At 45.2% G+C, this 19769-nt stretch overlaps 1 protein-coding gene across 2 annotated transcripts in view; it reads left to right on the top strand.

Annotated features, from left to right (window-relative positions):
* The window catches only part of LOC134936063 (zinc finger protein 84-like), a 33615-nt gene extending 27294 nt beyond the window's left edge, over positions 1 to 6321 (top strand). For both annotated transcript variants that reach the window (XM_063930972.1, XM_063930973.1), the window contains exon 2: positions 3689 to 6321. In XM_063930972.1, the coding sequence (XP_063787042.1) occupies positions 3819 to 5021 (1203 nt within the window). In that variant the 5' untranslated portion in view covers positions 3689 to 3818 and the 3' untranslated portion in view covers positions 5022 to 6321. The remainder of the gene's footprint in view (positions 1 to 3688) is intronic.
* The last annotated feature ends 13448 nt before the right edge of the window (positions 6322 to 19769 follow it).

The raw sequence follows: 19769 nt of genomic DNA, 5'->3' as shown, positions 1-19769 counted from the left end.
CGCAGGGACCTTCGTGGTCTCAAAAGCGCCCACTATCCCAAATAGTAGACACTGATACCGACACGGATTCTGACTCCAGTGTCGACTACGATGATGCAAAGTTACAGCCAAAATTGGCTAAATGTATTCGATATATGATTATTGCAATAAAAGATGTTTTGCATATCACAGAGGAACCCCCTGTCCCCGACACGAGGGTACACATGTATAAGGGAAAGAAACCTGAGGTAACATTTCCCCCTTCTCATGAGCTGAACGAGTTGTATGAAAAAGCGTGGAAATCTCCAGACAAAAAACTGCAGCTTCCCAAAAGGATTCTTATGGCGTATCCTTTCCCGGCAAAGGACAGGATACGGTGGGAATCCTCCCCTAGGGTGGACAAAGCGTTGACACGCTTATCCAAAAAGGTAGCGCTGCCATCCCAAGATACGGCTACCCTAAGGGATCCTGCTGATCGTAAGCAGGAGGTTATTTTGAAGTCCATTTACACACATTCTGGTACTTTACTCAGACCGGCTATTGCGTCGGCTTGGGTTTGTAGTGCGGTAGCAGCGTGGACAGATACCTTATCAGCGGAGATTGAGACCCTGGATAAGGATACCATCTTATTGACCCTAGGACATATAAAGATGCTGTCTTATATATGAGAGATGCTCAAAGAGACATTGCTTTACTGGGTTCTAGAGTCAACGCTATGTCGATTTCTGCTAGATGAGTCCTATGGACCTGGCAATGGACAGGTGATGCCGACTCAAAAAGGCATATGGAGGTCTTACCTTACAAAGGTGAGGAATTGTTTGGAGAAGGTCTCTCGGACCTGGCCTCCACAGCTACGGCTGGTAAATCCAATTTTTTGCCTTATATTCCCTCACAGCCTAAGAAAGCGCCACATTATCAAATGCAGTCCCCCCAGTGGGGGCACGTCTTCGACTTTTCAGCCATATCTGGATTCACTCACGAGTGGACCCCTGGGCAATAGAAATTGTTTCCCAGGGTTACAAGCTGGAATTCGAAGAGGTGCCTCCTCGCCGGTTTTTCAAATCGGCCCTGCCGGCTTCTCCCCCAGAAAGGGAGTTAGTGTTAAATGCAATTCACAAATTGTATCTTCAACAGGTGGTGGTCAAGGTTCCCCTACTTCAACAGGAGAGGAGTTATTACTCAACCCTGTTTGTAGTCCTGAAACCGGACGGTTCGGTCAGACCCATTTTAAATTTAAAAGGGCATTCCGGATTAGGTCATTCCTACTCTGATAAAGGCTAGGAAGGACGTAACAGCTAAACATTATCACCGTATATGGCGAAAGTATGTTTTTTGGTGTGAGGCCAGGAATGCTCCTACGGAAGAATTCCATCTGGGCCGTTTCCTTCACTTCCTACAAACTGGAGTGAATTTGGGCCTAAAATTGGGCTCCATTAAGGTTCAGATTTCGGCCTTATCCATTTTCTTTCAGAAATAATTAACTTCTCTCCCAGAAGTACAGACTTTTGTGAAGGGAGTGCTGCATATTCAGCCTCCTTTTGTACCTCCGGTGGCGCCTTGGGACCTTAATGTGGTGTTGAGTTTCCTTAAGTCGCACTGGTTTGAACCACTTGAAATGGTGGAGTTAAAATATCTCACTTGGAAGGTGGTCATGTTGTTAGCCTTGGCTTCGGCTAGGCGAGTGTTGAAATTGGTGGCTTTGTCTCATAAAAGCCCCTATCTGGTTGTCCATATGGATAGAGCGGAATTGCGGACCCGTCCTCAATTTTTGCCTAAGGTGGTGTCATCTTTTCATATGAACCAACCTATTGTGGTGCCTGTGGCTACGCGAAACTTGGAGGATTCCGAGTCCCTTGAGGTGGTCAGGGCTTTGAATATATACATGGCCAGAACGGCTAGAGTCAGAAAAACAGAAGCACTGTTTGTCCTGTGTGCAGCCAACAAGGTTGGCGCTGCTTCAAAGCAGACTATTGCTCGCTGGATCTGTAACACGATTCAGCAGGCTCATTCTACGGCTGGATTGCCGTTACCAAAACCGGTCAAGGCCCATTCCACTAGGAAGGTGGGCCCTTATTTGGCGGCTGCCCGAGGGATCTCGGCACTACAGCTGTGCTGAGCTGCTACTTGGTCGGGTTCAAACACCTTTGCAAAATTCAATAAGTTTGATACCCTGGCTGATGAGGACCTCCTGTTTGCTCAATCGGTGCTGCAGAGTCATCTGCACTTTCCCGCCCATTTGGGAGCTTTGGTGTAATCCCCATGGTCCTTATGGAGTCCCCAGCATCCTCTAGGACGTAAGAGAAAATAAGATTTTAAACCTACCAGTAAATCTTTTTCTCCTAGTCCATAGAGGATGCTGGGCGCCCGTCCCAGTGCGGACATATTTCTGCAAGACTTGTATATAGTTATTGCTTACATAAGGGTTATGTTACAGTTAAGATCAGTCTTTGGCTGATGCTGTTTTGTTCATGCTGTTAACTGGTTAGTATATTCCATGTTATACGGTGTGGATAGTGTGGGCTGGTATGAATCTTGCCCTTAGATTAACAAAAATCCTTTCCTCGTACTGTCCGTCTCGTCTGGGCACAGTTTCTCTAACTGAGGTCTGGAGGAGGGGCATAGAGGGAGGAGCCAGTGCACACCCATACCTAAAGTTCTTTCTTAAAGTGCCCATGTCTCCTGCGGAGCCAGTCTATCGCCATGGTCCTTACGGAGTCCCCAGCATCCTCTACGGACTAGGAGAAAGAGATTTACCGGTAGGTTTACAATCTTATTTTTTTTCTCTTTTACATGTGTGGTATTTGATGTTTTTACCTGATGGTGAACACAAACACACAGTCTATAGGTTGTGAAATACAAGTATAAGATTGAAGAGAACAAGCATTAGTAATATGACTTGTTACATTTGTAAGGCGCCTTAGTGGAGAATATTATATCCTAGAACTGTGAAAATGTTTTGCAGTAGGTGAAACTTCTTTATATCTTTGCTGGGCTGACTTCTGGACCTTGTTGCGCACTCTGTAAACCACTTATTTTCCTTGAGTTGGTGGGGTGTGGTCTGGACAACGGAGGCGTGTCCGGACCATTTGGGGGGGGCGGTCCGTGGTGGCTGCGTGATGTCACACGCAGCTGCTGTGACCCAAAGCGTGGTGGGTAGCTCCCTGCCGCTGCACAGGAGCTATGCTGGCAGGGAGCTACTAGTCAGGTACATAAGCATCGCCGCTGTGCCATGCTTTTATACCTGTGTGGGGTGGGTTGACCCTGACATGCACGGCAGACTTGCCCTGTGCTGAGCATCCCCCCGCATGTCAGAGGAAATGATCGTAGAAGTGCTAAATTTACTACATCTACGATCAACTTTGAATTCCCCCCTTAGTGTCTATGTTTCATTTAAATCAGGAACTTATCCTGCTGGCTTCTCAGCATTCCAGTTCTTCTAGTTCTGCAAGCCCATTTCATCTCCTGCATGTGATACACCCCTTAGCAATCTATATTGATCAGACTGCTTAGCAAGGCAGCGAGCTGGTCTTCCCTGCACACATTTGGCAGGAGGAAAGGGGTCTCTGTACTGCACATTTGACTGGAAATGGGAGCCCAGCATCATAAAGATGCATCATGTTCCTTATACAATATAACACTACAACTGATTACAATGGTCATCTTCAGGCTATTAAATAAAAAAATGTTTTTTTGGGGGGTTTTTTTACAGGTAACTTAAGGAGCTGGAGTCCCACTATGAATAGAAGACAAGGCTGTGGAAAGAGACGATGTGGAAAGGCTCCTTGTTCCCTGATCTAGCCAACTAAAGATATAATTTCTTCTTAAGCTTCTGAATTTACATGATGAGTCTCACAGGAGAGAGACCACATCTGTGCTCTGAGTGTGACAGAAGCTTTACATGCAAATCAAAACTTATCATACATCAGAGGACTCACACAGGAGAGAAACCATTTACATGTTCTGAATGCAGCAAGTGTTTTTCCAAGAAGTCACAGCTTGTTATACATCAGAGAGTTCACACAGGAGAGAAACCATTTGAATGTTCTGAATGCAGCAAGTGTTTTTCCCAGAAGTCACAGCTTGTTGTACATCAGAGAAGTCACACAGGAGAGAGACCACATCTGTGCTCTGAGTGTGACAGAAGCTTTACATGTCAATCAGTTCTTATTAGACATCAGAGGAGTCACACAGGAGAGAGACCATTTGAATGTTCTGAATGTAGGAAGTGTTTTTCCCGGAAGTCACATCTTGTTATACATCAGAGGAGTCACACAGGAGAGAGACCACATATGTGCTCTGAGTGTGACAGAAGCTTCACACGTAAATCACATCTTATCAGACATCAGAGGAGTCACACAGGAGAGAGACCATTTGAATGTTCTGAATGTAGCAAGTGTTTTTCCCAGAAGTCAGAGCTTGTTACACATCAGAGAGTTCACACAGGAGAGAAACCATTTGAATGTTCTGAATGCAGCAAGTGTTTTTCCCAGAAGTCAGAGCTTGTTGTACATCAGAGGAGTCACACAGGAGAGAAACCATTTACATGTTCTGAATGCAGCAAGTGTTTTCCCCGGAAGTCAGAGCTTGTTATACATCAGAGAGTTCACACAGGAGAGAAACCATTTGAATGTTCTGAATGCAGCAAGTGTTTTTCCCAGAAGTCAGAGCTTGTTGTACATCAGAGGACTCACACAGGAGAAAACCCAATTATATGTTCTGAATGCAGCAAATGTTTTACCAGGAAGTCATATCTTGTTATACATCAGAGGAGTCACACAGGAGAGAAACCATTTAAATGTTCTGAATGCAGCAAGTGTTTTTCCCAGAAGTCAGAGCTTGTTGTACATCAGAGGAGTCACACAGGAGAAAACCCAATTATATGTTCTGAATGCAGCAAATGTTTTACCAGGAAGTCATATCTTGTTATACATCAGATGATTCACACAGGAGAGAAACCATTTAAATGTTCTGAATGTAGCAAGTGTTTTTCCCATAAGTCATTTCTTATTAGACATCAGAGGAGTCACACAGGAGAGAAATAATTTATATTTTATGAGTGCAGCAAATGTTTTTCCCACAAGTCATATCTTGTTATACATCAGAGGAGTCACTCAGGAGAGAAATAATTTATATGTTTTGAATGTAGGAAGTGTTTTACTAGAAAGAAAACACTCAGTAATCACATGCGGAGTCACTCTGAGGGCCTGAATGCAGCTTGTGTATCATAAGTAATGTAACTTATCACAACTGTATGAATTCAATGGAACCAATATTTTATTTTCTGAATGTGACAAGTGTTTTATATAAATGACTCTTGATAAAGACAGGAGAGGTCAGACAAGTGGACCTGGAGGTACTTTTCCCCTTGGGAAGGTCTCTGTGTTAGGAACTAGAGCTGCAGTATAACAATAGCCAATGACCGTGGGACTGCCATTACTGAGCTCTGTAATATACAGCTGTTCTGCTCATGCAGGTGCTGGGACTAGTAGAGAGTTCCAGCAGCTCCTCTCAGTACTGGGATTCCTTCTCTGACCAGCAGGGCTATGAGTACTGGGTATTTCTACAGGAACAATGTATGCTGCTCTGTTTCACCATATGGGTTATTGTATGGGGTGTTATTTTTAACCACTTTTTAGATGCCATTTTGTCCATGTTTAACTCCATTTTGTAAATGTATGACCTCATTGCTTTATATACTGTACATACATTTTATTAGGATTAGTGCTTTGCAGACATATAGGCACCAGTTAGAAATATAGTGTCACGTTAAGTTACAAGTTTTCTTTCTCGTTTGACATAATGTGAAAGACATAGTAAGTGGGAAGTGTATACAGCTTTTAGGATGGCTGATTATAATAAATATATGTTCCTGTTATCAGTATCTCAGATGGAAACTGTCTAGTAAGATGTTTGGGGTATTGTGTACATAAGTAGGGGAAAGGGTACAGTTGTCTAGAATAACATTAATTATTTTATCCTGAATGACTACTGCACCCAGCGTCACAGACCCTGAATGTAATATCTGGTAAGACAATGTTAGTGTATCATTGCAGGGTTATAAAGCCTAGAGACTTACACAAAGCAAGTAGTTCTGATGGAAGCTAGGTCTGGCTGCAGCGGACCTAGACTTCTACAAACCCCCTCCAGCTTTTAACTTGCGACAAAGTTATTAGGCGGGACCCTAGAGAATGACTGAACTACATTATTTAAACTACTTAATCGATGACCATCATCTGGGACAGATCTTATAACATCTGGGATAAGAGCTGAGTGTTCTAATTTGTTCTTGTTATTATTGTAACTGACTAGAACTTGTTACTTGCATGTTTTCATTATTGTAACTTTGATAAATGATTATCCTTTTAATATGTCCTGTGAGAGTCTCCATATTTAACACATTGTATTCCAGAACAGACAACAGTTATATTTACTAAGTATCAGTTTTTCAAAGCCACTGATTCTCACTGTCTATGATCGCTGGATGATAAAGGGCAGTAATAATACATGTAAATTCAGGCTTGTTTTGCTTGTATTTCTATTGCCCTTTAAATCCAGCACACAAATGGAGTGAAAATCTCTGGCTTTCAAAAAAACTGTGTAGTAACTACAGTATACCCGCTACAGGTACAACAGCTTACTGTCGCATGTTACAACGCGTGCAAACGGATCGTACGTTAGTCTTAATCCAACGTCCAGTTTCAGTTGTACAATTTCAGTGTTGATTACGTTCAGTAACGCTTTGATTGTTTCATAAAAACCCGGTTTAATGCACAAACTCCGCCGTTCTATCCCATGATAATTGCAGTCTACAATCTTGTAAATCCAATGTATTCCACGTGTGCGGATATTGTATCTCAGTAAGTGCTACTTCCCATTCGCCATTTAAGTCTATCGGTTTAGTCAACTTTGTCGTATAGTTAGAAATATTATTTTGCGGGAAAGTAACCGCCGAGGCGTTGCTGGGTAAGGTTATGTAGAACGACTTGTCATCCATCGCTCGTCTTGTTTAGATAGTGATGAGCTTTATTTGTCTTTTATCAATGATGCCGCGACCCAACTGTTAAATTTTGCGGGGTACCCGTGCCACTTGACTAATGCGTATTTTCGGCCTCTGACCGTCTTATTTTTAAAAATCTTTTCCACTTTGTAAACCCTGTTATAGTTTTTTGGTATGCTTTGAAGCTCTTCGGGGTAAAACTACCTGTTATAACTTCACCGTACAGATCTGCCAACTTATAAAGCGGCTTAATCCCTTTAGTGTTCACACTATGTACAACAAATATCTCCTCAGAAAAACTCTGTTCGTAACCTTTCTGAAATATGTCCTTATATTTAGAAATACGGACGTGGTCACCGATTCCTAAACAAAAGGGGGCTTTCATACTTCTAAAGTAATCACCGTAGGTGATTGTGAAGACACTTAATGCGTTACTGAGTCATTCACATCGTTTGGAGCGCACTTAATCGTTCTATGGTATGTGTTATTATAGCTGCGTATGAAGTCTTGTAAAACGTCTATATATCTGTAGGTATTCTTTGCCGTGAAATGGCGCCACATGCGTGTCTTTAAAGTCCTATTGAAGCGCTCTATAACAGACGCTTTCACATCGTTATTGGTCGTGAAATGATTTATACCGTATTTTTCTAACAACTTTTTTAGGTTTCTGTTTTAGAAACTCTTTACCATTATCGGTTTGTAGCTTCATCGACACAGCACTGCTGGTATATTTTTTCAAAAGCATTAGCGACTGTTGCGGCGCTGTTAGCGGTCAGACTTTCAGCCCACACCCTCTTACTGAATATATCGATGACTGTTAATATGTATTTAACACCATCGTTGTATTTTGACAGATCTATCAGCGAAACCAAATCGCATTGCCACTGTTGGTTTATACCCGATACACAAATCATGTTCCTTTTATAGTTTTTTCTTGCCGGTTTGTGCAACGTGTATGCGTCTTGTTCTTGTAACCACTTTCTTACGTCGGATCTTTTAACTTTATTTTTAACCGACCCCTAATATTTATCAATGCTGCTAAAACTACCTGGTTTTAACACTGTGTAATATGCATCTTTCATCCGCTTGATTTGACGCGCTGCGTTGCGTGACATTCTGCGACTGGTGTTACGTGACACTCTTTTAAAAGCCATTATCTTTTAATACTGTTTAATATATATATATCTTTTTATTTTAAAGCACGATAGTTTAAAATTAAGATGTCATTTTGAGTCAATACAATGACCTGTAGGTGGTTCTAATGTTCTTTTGCAGAGATTACCACGTTGTGTACATTAATAACCAGATGTTTTTGTTACAAGCATGGTAGTTCGTAGATCTAAGGATTTTGAAATTGTGCGGTCATGGGTAGTCCGTAGATCTAAGGATTTTGAAATTGTGCTGTCATCATTAATCATGCATGGTCATTAAAATCAATATGCTTTTTAAATCAGTGCCATGTGTGATGCTTCCGTGCATCTAAGAAAATGGACATGGTCATTAGTCATTATGCTTTTTAAACCTGTACCATGTATGACATATGGTACTATTTAAAAATCACACTATGTGCCATGCATGAAGTTTCAAATGGTGAATTTTTTCATCACAAGCTGGTTTGTGATACAGCTTTATTGCGTATTCTGCAACTGGTGTTACGTGACACTCTTTTTCAAAGCCATTATCTTTTAATACAGTTTAATATCGAACTCTATAAATGTTATATTACATTTTATATAAAAGCGACATCAAACACTCATTTAATATTAAAGGGGGAGTGCCACTAGAGAAAGGGGTGGAGCAACTGTCAGTTTGACAGAAAGGTGGTCTTTCTCTACTTATACTGTCTACCTTTTAACCTTTTGACCTTATCCTATTGACTGTCAGTTTAATTACTGTAGATCTTTTAATTCAGGCTCACTGACACGCTGGAGATGGGGTTTTTTTGCCACCACTCTTCATGACCTCCCACGAAACGGCCACTTCCTGTCATTCACTTGCGATTGAATACTCACTGTGAGCTTAATTGCAAATCAATTGTGTGTTTGCACTGCAACAGTGGCATAGCATACAACAGTGACCACCAGTATACGTTGTCTGCCTGAAAAACACTCCATATCTGTGCTCAGTGTGCTGCATATATCTGTGCTCACATTGCTTTATTGTGGAGACTGGGGACCACCAGTATATTATATAGGAGGAGTACAGTGCAGAGTTTTGCTGACCAGTGACCACCAGTATTATACGTTCTCTGCCTGAAAAACGCTCCATATCTGTGCTCAGTGTGCTGCATATATCTGTGCTCACATTGCTTTATTGTGGAGACTGGGGACCACCAGTATATTATATAGGAGGAGTACAGTGCAGAGTTTTGTTGACCAGTGACCACCAGTATACGTTGTCTGCCTGAAAAACACTCCATATCTGTGCTGCATTGTAGTATATAGTAGGAGTACAGTGCATAATTTTGCTGACCACCAGTATATAATATATAGGAGTACGGTACAGAAGGCCACTGCTGTACCTGCCTCTGTGTCGTCAAGTATACTATCCATCCATACCTGTGGTGCATTTAAGTTTTGCACAGTTTGCTGACCACCAGTATATAATATATAGCATTACGATACAGTAGGCCACTGCTGTACCTACCTCTGTGTCGTCAAATATAATATCCATCCATACCTGTGGTGCATTTAAGTTTTGCACAGTTATCTGACCACCAGTATATAATATATAGCATTACGGTACAGTAGGCCACTGCTGTACCTACCTCTGTGACATCAAGTATACTATCCATCCATACCTGTGGTGCATTTAAGTTTTGCACAGTTTGCTGACCACCAGTATATAATATATAGCATTACGGTACAGTAGGCCACTGCTCTACCTACCTCTGTGTCGTCATTTGTCAAGTATACTATCCATCCATACCTGTGGTGCATTTCAGTTGTGCGCAGTATATATAGTAGTAGGCCATTGCTATTGATACTGGCCTATAACTCCACACATTAAAAAATGGAGAACAAAATGTGGAGGTTAAAATAAGGAAAGATCAAGATCCACTTCCACCTCGTGCTGAAGCTGCTGCCACTAGTCATGGCCGAGACGATGAAATGCCATCAACGTCGTCTGCCAAGGCCGATGCCCAATGTCATAGTAGAGAGCATGTAAAATCCAAAAAACAAAAGTTCAGTAAATTGACCCAAAAATCAAAATTGAAAGCGTCTGATGAGAAGCGTAAACTTGCCGATATGCCATTTACGACACGGAGTGGCAAGGAACGGCTGAGGCCCTGGCCTATGTTCATGGCTAGTGGTTCAGATTCACATGAGGATGGAAGCACTCATCCTCTCGCTAGAAAAATGAAAAGACTTAAGCTGGCAAAAGCACAGCAAAGAACTGTGCGTTCTTCTAAATCACAAATCCCAAGGAGAGTCCAATTGTGTCGGATGCGATGCCTGACCTTCCCAACACTGGACGGGAAGAGCATGCGCCTTCCACCATTTGCACGCCCCCTGCAAGTGCTGGAAGGAGCACCCGCAGTCCAGTTCCTGATAGTCAAATTGAAGATGTCAGTGTTGAAGTACACCAGGATGAGGATATGGGTGTTGCTGGCGCTGGGGAGGAAATTGACAAGGAGGATTCTGATGGTGAGGTTGTTTGTTTACGTCAGGCACCCGGGGAGACACCAGTTGTCTGTGGGAGGAATATGGCCGTTGACATGCCTGGTCAAAATACAAAAAAAATCACCTCTTCGGTGTGGAATTATTTCAACACAAATGTGGACAACAGGTGTCAAGCCGTGTGTTGCCTTTGTCAAGCTGTAATAAGTAGGGGTAAGGACGTTAACCACCTCGGAACATCCTCCCTTATACGTCACCTGCAGCGCATTCATCATAAGTCAGTGACAAAAAACTTTGGATGATAGCGGAAGCAGTCCACTGACCACTAAATCCCTACCTCTTGTAACCAAGCTCCTGCAAACCACACCACCAACTCCCTCAGTGTCAATTTCTACCTTACACACGAAAGCCAATAGTCCTGCAGGCCATGTCACTGGCAAGTCTGACGAGTCCTCTCTTGCCTGGGATTCCTCCAATGCATCCTTGAGTGTAACGCCTACTGCTGCTGGCACTGCTGTTGTTGCTGCTGGGAGTCGATCGTCATCCCAGAGGGAAGTCGGAAGACCACTTGTGCTACTTCCAGTAAGCAATTGACTGTCCAACAGTCCTTTGCGAGGAAGATGAAATATCACAGCAGTCATCCTGCTGCAAAGCGGATAACTCAGGCCTTGGCAGCCTGGGTGGTGAGAAACGTGGTTCCGGTATCCACCGTTAATTCAGAGGCAACTAGAGACTTGATTGAGGTACTGTGTTCCCGGTACCAAATACCATCTTGGTTCCATTTCTCTAGGCAGGCGATACCGAAAATGTACACAGACGTCAGAAAAAGAGTCACCAGTGTCCTAAAAATACAGTTGTACCCAATGTCCACTTAACTACGGACATGTGGACAAGTGGAGCAGGGCAGACTCAGGACTATATGACTGTGACAGCCCACTGGGTAGATGTATTGCCTCCCGCAACAAGAACAGCAGCGGCGGCACCGGTAGCAGCATCTCGCAAATGCCAACTCGTTCCTAGGCAGGCTACGCTTTGTATCACCGCTTTCCATAAGAGGCACACAGCTGACAACCTCTTACGGAAACTGAGGAAGATCATCGCAGAATGGCTTACCCCAATTGGACTCTCCTGGGGATTTGTGACAACGCCACCAATATTGTGCGTTCATTACATCTGGGCAAATTCCAGCACGTCCCATGTTTTGCACATACATTGAATTTGGTGGTGCAGAATTATTTAAAAACGACAGGGGCGTGCAAGAGATGCTGTCGGTGGCCCGAAGAATTGCGGGCCACTTTCGGCATTCAGCCACCGCGTGCCGAAGACTGGAGCACCAGCAAACACTCCTGAACCTGCCCTGCCATCATCTGAAGCAAGAGGTGGTAACGAGGTGGAATTCAACCCTCTATATGCTTCAGAGGATGGAGGAGCAGCAAAAGGCAATTCAAGCCTATACATCTGCCCACGATATAGGCAAAGGAGGGGGAATGCACCTGACTCAAGCGCAGTGGAGAATGATTTCAACGTTGTGCAACCCTTTGAACTTGCCACACGTGAAGTCAGTTCAGACACTGCCAGCCTGAGTCAGGTCATTACCCTCATCAGGCTTTTGCAGAAGAAGCTGGAGAGATTGAAGGAGGAGCTAAAACAGAGCGATTCTGCTAGGCATGTGGGACTTGTGGATGGAGCCCTTAATTTGCTTAACCAGGATTCACGGGTGGTCAATCTGTTAAAATCAGAGCACTACATTTTGGCCACCGTGCTCGATCCTAGATTTAAAACCTACGTTGTATCTCTCTTTCCGGCAGACACAAGTCTGCAGAGGTTCAAAGACCTGCTGGTGAGAAAATTGTCAAGCCGAACGTGACCCTTCAACAGCTCCGCCTTCACATTCTCCCTCAGCTGGGGGTGCGAGGAAAAGGCTTCGAATTCCAAGCCCACCCGCTGGCGGTGATGCAGGGCAGTCTGGAGCGAGTGCTGACATCTGGTCCGGACTGAAGGACCTGCCAACGATTACTGACATGTCGTCTACTGTCACTGCATATGATTCTCTCACCATTGAAAGAATGGTGGAGGATTATATGAGTGACCGCATCCAAGTAGGCACGTCAGACAGTCCGTACGTATACTGGCAGGAAAAAGAGGCAATTTGGAGGCCCTTGCAGAAACTGGCTCTATTTTACCTAAGTTGCCCCCCCTCCAGTGTGTACTCCGAAAGAGTGTTTAGTGCATCCGCTCACCTTGTCAGCAATCGGCGTACGAGGTTACTTCCAGAAAATGTGGAGAAGATGATGTTCATCAAAATTAATTATAATCAATTCCTCCGTGGAGACATTCACCAGCAATTGCCTCTAGAAAGTACACAGGGACCTGAGATGGTAGATTCCATTGGGAACGAATTAATAATCTGTGAGGAGGGGGATGTACACAGTGAAAGGGGTAAGGAATCGGAGGATGATGATGAGGTGGACATCTTGCCTCTGTAGAGCCTGTTTGTGCAAGGAGAGATTGATTGCTTCTTTTTTGGTGGGGGCCCAAACCAACCAGTCATTTCAGTCACAGTCGTGCCCAAACCAACCAGTCATTTCAGTCACAGTCTTGCACCTCTTTTTTCTTTCATTTTTCTTTTCATCATGTGCTGTTTGGGGACAATTTTTTTGAAGGGCCATCCTGCCTGACACTGCAGTGCCATTCCTAGATGGGCCAGGTGTTTTTGTCGGCCACTTGTGTCGCTTAGCTTAGTCACACAGCGACCTTGGTGCGCCTCTTTTTTTCTTTTCATCATGTGCTGTTTGGGGACTATTTTTTTTAAGTGCCATCCTGCCTGACACTGCAGTGCCACTCCTAGATGGGCCAGGTGTTTGTGTCGGCCACTTGGGTCGTTTAGCTTAGCCATCCAGAACCTTGGTGCAAATTTTAGGACTAAAAATAATATTGTTAAGTGTGAGGTGTTCAGAATAGACTGAAAATGAGTGGAAATTATGGTTATTGAGGTTAATAATAAGAATTTACTTACCGATAATTCTATTTCTCGTAGTCCGTAGTGGATGCTGGGGACTCCGTAAGGACCATGGGGAATAGCGGCTCCGCAGGAGACTGGGCACAAAAGTAAAGCTTTAGGACTACCTGGTGTGCACTGGCTCCTCCCCCTATGACCCTCCTCCAAGCCTCAGTTAGGATATTGTGCCCGGACGAGCGTACACAATAAGGAAGGATTTTGAATCCCAGGTAAGACTCATACCAGCCACACCAATCACACCGTATAACTTGTGATCTAAACCCAGTTAACAGAATGATAACAGAGGGGCCTCTAGAAAAGATGGCTCACTACAGCAATAACCCGATTTTTGGTAACAATAATTATGTACCAGTATTGCAGACAATCCGCACTTGGGATGGGCGCCCAGCATCCACTACGGACTACGAGAAATAGAATTATCGGTAAGTAAATTCTTATTTTCTCTGACGTCCTAGTGGATGCTGGGGACTCCGTAAGGACCATGGGGATTATACCAAAGCTCCCAAACGGGCGGGAGAGTGCGGATGACTCTGCATCACCGAATGAGAGAACTCCAGGTCCTCCTCAGCCAGGGTATCAAATTTGTAGAATTTACAAACGTATACAGAGCTGCTCTGCAAAGTTGTAAAGCCGAGACCCCTCGGGCAGCCGCCCAAGATGAGCCCACCTTCCTTGTGGAGTGGGCATTTACAGATTTTTGGCTGTGGCAGGCCTGCCACAGAATGTGCAAGCTGAATTGTACTACAAATCCAACGAGCAATAGTCTGCTTAGAAGCAGGAGCACCCAGCTTGTTGGGTGCATACAGGATAAACAGCGAGTCAGATTTTCTGACTCCAGCCGACCTGGAAACATATATTTTCAGGGCCCTGACAACGTCTAGCAACTTGGAGTCCTCCAAGTCCCTAGTAGCCGCAGGCACCACAATAGGTTGGTTCAGGTGAAACGCTGAAACCACCTTAGGGAGAAACTGAGGACGAGTCCTCAATTCCGCCCTGTCCGAATGGAAAATTAGATAAGGGCTTTTACAGGATAAAGCCGCCAATTCTGACACGTGCCTGGCCCAGGCCAGGGCCAACAGCATGACCACTTTCCATGTGAGATATTTTAACTCCACAGATTTAAGTGGTTCAAACCAATGTGACTTTTGGAACCCAAAAACTACATTGAGATCCCAAGGTGCCACTGGAGTGTTAGGGTCTCCTGCCCTGTGCTGCCACGTCGTCATGGCAACCGGGAGACAAGTGCTAGTGGAGTAACCTGAGCGCAGCTGATACTCCGGTTCGGGTCTTTTGCTGTGCAGTGGTTATAGACTCTGTGCACGGCAGGGGATCCGGTGCTGGTTTTTGTGCTCACAGTCTGTGAGGTCTGAGTGGGGCGTGGACAGCACCTGCTTTATAAGGCCTCTTTTCAGGGTAAGCAGATGCTGCTGAATCTTTGTTGGTTAGTCAGTTCATGAAAGTTAGCCAGTACTGTGTAGCTTTGTATTTGTTTGTTGCTTACTGCAAATAGGCCTGGGGATTTGGTATTACACTCTGCCAATCCAGACCTAGCAGTAAGACTGGAGTCAGTCGTTTAGCTTGCTGGGGTTCTGTTACTACTCTGTGAACTTAGCAAGTTTGCGGCTGTATTCTAAGACTTGCCTGTCTAATCCTGTCTCACTGTGCTAGGTGTCAGGGGTCAGTTTAGTGGCAGTAAGCTAAAACCTGTGCACTGCAAGTGAGAATTAGGATTGTGGAGACTCTCCTTGTGTCTATCATTCCATCTCTGACCAAGGAGTTTACTGCCACACCCGTTGGTAACCCTTTAGGGTTTTGCTGTTGCCCTTAGCAACAGCATTTCGGGTTCTCTACGTATTAAAACACAACATCTTGCTTTTTCCATCTGAGCTGTTCTAATACAAGGGAGATACCCAGTTCCTTAGCCTCTGGGCTTCTCTGTTCACTTTGTGTGTATTTTGTTACCCTATCACCTTCTGTGTACGTTATGTCATATTCCCCAGTTTGTCTGTGAGTCCATTTGTTTTGCATAACAGTTCAAACACCAGTACATTCCTGCAGACACTGGAGTGCATAACAGTTCTGACACCAGTACTACACCAGTACTACACTGGTGTGCATAACATATTCAGCAGCCTAATACTCCTGTTGAAATTTTGTGGGAATATGGAGCATACCCCTCAAAATACGTTGCAACAGGTGGTCGATCAGGTGCAGGTCCTGACTCGACAATTTAATGATTTGTCCATTAAAATGCACACCTCCCAGGCTGCTGGCGGAGCTCCCGCAGCAGCAGCACCTGCAGGGGTTAAGGAGCCGAAAGTAAATCTCCCGGATCGTTTTTCTGGAGATCGCTCGCAGTTCTTTTGTTTCAAGGAGAGCTGCAAGCTATACTTCCGGCTTAGGCCTCAGTCTTCTGGGTCGGAGATTCAGCGGGTGGGCATAGTGATTTCCTTGCTACAAGGAGACCCACAGGTCTGGGCATATGGGTTGCAGCCTGACTGTCCGTCGCTTAAAAGTGTTGATGCTTTTTTTACGGCACTGGGCATGTTGTATGATGACCCTGACAAGACGGCCTCAGCCGAGGTTCAGATTTCGATCCTTAAGCAAGGGCGAAGGCCAGTTGAGGTTTACTGTACGGAGTTTCGGAGGTTGGCCCATGATACCCAGTGGAATGACCCAGCCCTGAGACACCAGTACCGAAGAGGTCTTTCTAACCAGATAAAGGACCAACTGGTACAATATCCCTTGCCTGATAGCTTGGATCAGCTCATGCAGTTATCCATCCGGGTGGATAGACGGCTGAGAGAGCATAGGCTTGAAAGGGAGACTGAGATTTCCTACCTTCCCAAGGGAACCTCAGACTCTGAGGAATTTTCTGAGGAGCCTATGCAGATTGGGGCTACCCGCCTCTCCTCGCGTGAGAAGACGCGGAGGAGACAGCAGGGGTTGTGTTTGTACTGTGGGAATAAAGGTCATGTGGTAGTATCATGCCCAGAAAAGCCGGAAAACTTCAGGGCCTGAGGGTGATGGGAAATATCCTGTCAGGCCAGAAGTCAGAATTTCCCAAGAAGACTTTTATCATTCCGGTGACCTTGAAGATCCTCGGTCAAACTGTCAAGACTGAGGCCTTTGTGGACAGTGGGGCCGACGGGGTTTTTATGGACCGCCAATTCGCCCTGAAACACTCTGTTCCCTTAGTACCCTTGGCATCGGAAATTGAGATTTGTGGGTTAAACGGGGAACCATTATCCCAAGGTAAAATTACCTCTTGCACTAGCCAGATTTCTTTGTTTATTGGAGCCACACACTCTGAAAAATTGTCCTTTTATGTGACTGTCTGTACTTTTGCCCCATTGGTGTTGGGGTTACCCTGGTTAATGGCCCACAATCCTCAATTTGACTGGGTCTCTGGGGAGATTCTTAGTTGGGGTACTGATTGTTTCAGGAGTTGCTTGAGCCTTCCAGTCAGGCTCTCGCAGCTAAGTTTGCCAGGATTGCCAGGGTGTTATGCAGATTTTGCGGACGTGTTCTCCAAAAAAGTTGCAGAGGTACTACCTCCCCATCGCCCCTATGACTGTGCCATTGATTTGTTGCCAAATGCTAAGCTTCCCAAGAGCAGGTTGTACTCCCTGTCACGTCCTGAGACTCAGGCTATGGCAGAGTACATTCAGGAGAACTTGGCTGAGGGATTTATCAGACCTTCACAGTCTCCAGTTGGGTCGGGGTTCTTCTTCGTGGGTAAAAAGGACGGTTCGTTGCGACCCTGCATCGACTTCAGGGAATTGAACCGTATCACGATTAAAAACTCATACCCACTGCCTCTCATTTCGGTCTTGTTTGACCAGCTTCGTACTGCCACCATTTTTTCTAAAATTGACCTACGCGGTGCGTACAATCTAATCCGAATAAGAGAGGGGGATGAATGGAAGACTGCCTTTAATACCCACTCAGGGCATTATGAATATTTGGTGATGCCTTTTGGGCTCTGTAATGCCCCGGCAGTCTTCCAGGATTTCATGAATGATGTGCTCAGGGAATATTTGGATAGATTCTTAGTTGTATACTTAGATGACATCCTAATCTTCTCCCATTCCCTGGAGGAACATCGGAAGCATGTACGCTTAGTCCTCCAGAAACTCAGAGACCACCGGCTTGGGGCGAAGCTGGAGAAGTGCGAATTTGAAGTTCAGCAAATCGCATTTCTAGGATATATCATCTCCCCAGAAGGTTTCCAAATGGAGGGTTCCAAGGTACAGGCAGTCCTGGATTGGGTGCAGCCCACTAGTTTGAAGGCGCTTCAGCGTTTCCTGGGCTTTGCGAATTTTTATAGACGATTTATCGCTGGATTTTCATCTATAGTGGCGCCCTTGGTGGCACTCACTAAGAAAGGGGCGGATGTTGCTCACTGGTCTTGTGAGGCTAAAGCGTCTTTTGCCCGTCTCAAAAGGGCATTTGTTTCGGCCAAGGTGCTGCGACACCCAGATCCAGAGCGTCCTTTTGTGGTGGAGGTGGATGCCTCTGAGATGGGTATTGGGGCAGTGCTTTCTCAGATGGGAGTGTCTGATAATCGCCTTCATCCCTGTGCTTACTTTTCCCGTAAATTTTCGCCTGCCGAGATGAATTATGACGTGAGTAACCGGGAATTGTTGGCTATTAAGGATGCACTCGAGGAGTGGAGACACTGGCTTGAGGGGGCTAAGTTTGTGGTCTCAGTTCTCACTGACCATAAGAATCTGGCATATTTAGAGTCAGCGAAGCGTCTCAATGCCAGGCAGGCACGATGGGCTTTGTTTTTTGCTCGCTTTAATTTTTTGATAACATATCGCCCTGGGTCAAAAAACATCAAGGCTGATGCGCTCTCGCTGAGTTTTGCTCCAATCCAGGAGACCACCGAGGAGCCGTTGCCCATTGTTTCCCCATCATGTATTAAAGTGGGCATTACCCAGGACCTCTTATCATTAGTCCTTAGAGCACAGGAGCAGGCTCCTCCAGACCTTCCGGTAGGTCTTTTGTTTGTGCCTCCTAGGTTAAGACAGCGAGTGTTCCTGGAATTCCATGCCAAGAAGTCGGCAGGTCACCCGGGTATTGCCAGAACTTGGGAGTTGCTATCTAGGGCGGTGTGGTGGCCCTCGGTGGCTAAGGATGTGGATCAGTGGGTTCGGGCATGTGACATCTGTGCCCGAAATAAGACTCCTAGAGGGGTTCCTGTTGGCCCATTACATCCACTCTCTATCCCATCTAAGCCATGGACCCACATTTCAATGGATTTTGTGGTGGACTTGCCCAAATCCTCGGGGATGACAGCCATCTGGGTTGTCGTTGACAGGTTTTCGAAGATGGCGCACTTCGTTCCACTGGTTGGGCTGCCGTCAGCCAGACGCCTGTCTGAATTATTTATGCTGCATGTTGTGCGTCTCCACGGGTTGCCACTTGGTGTGGTCTCTGACCGCGGATCCCAGTTTGTGGCCAAATTCTGGAGGGCATTTTGTTCCGATCTCCAGATTTCTGTCAGCTTGTCGTCAGGCTACCATCCGCAGTCTAATGGGCAGACTGAAAGGGTGAACCAGTCCTTGGAGCAGTTCCTCAGGTGTTATGTCTCCAAGTGTCAGACTGACTGGGTTGCTCATCTGTCCATGGCGGAGTTTGCCTATAACAACGCGGCTCACTCTGCTACAGGGATCTCTCCCTTCCTTTGTGTGTATGGGCATCATCCTAAGGCCATTTCTTTTGACCCCCTGGACTCCACGCCTGGTGGTTCCTCTGTGGTTTCGGTCCTTAGAGGTATTTGGCGGAAAGTGAAGAAAGCCCTTGTGTCTGTGTCATTAGTGACCAAAAGGGTTTTTGATAAGCGGAAAAGACCCTGCAGCTTCAAATTAGGAGACTTCGTCTGGTTGTCTACCAAGAATTTGAAGTTGAGACAGCCATCTCATTAGTTAGGGCCCCGGTTCATCGGCCCTTATAAGATCACCAGGGTTATCAATCCGGTGGCATTTCAGTTAGATCTGCCCCGTTCTTTGGGTATCAATAAAACATTTCATTGTTCCCTTTTAAAACGGGCGATTAGTAATCCTTCTTCCAGTGGAAGACCTTCCCCTCTTCTGATACGTGGCCAGAGGGAGTTTGTTGTTGAAAGGATTCTTGACTCCAAGGTGGT

This window comes from Pseudophryne corroboree, chromosome 6 (assembly GCF_028390025.1).
Source record: "Pseudophryne corroboree isolate aPseCor3 chromosome 6, aPseCor3.hap2, whole genome shotgun sequence".
NCBI lineage: Eukaryota > Metazoa > Chordata > Amphibia > Anura > Myobatrachidae > Pseudophryne > Pseudophryne corroboree.
Note: the sequence above shows the minus strand (reverse complement) of the source record. Positions and strands in the feature narration are given on the sequence as shown.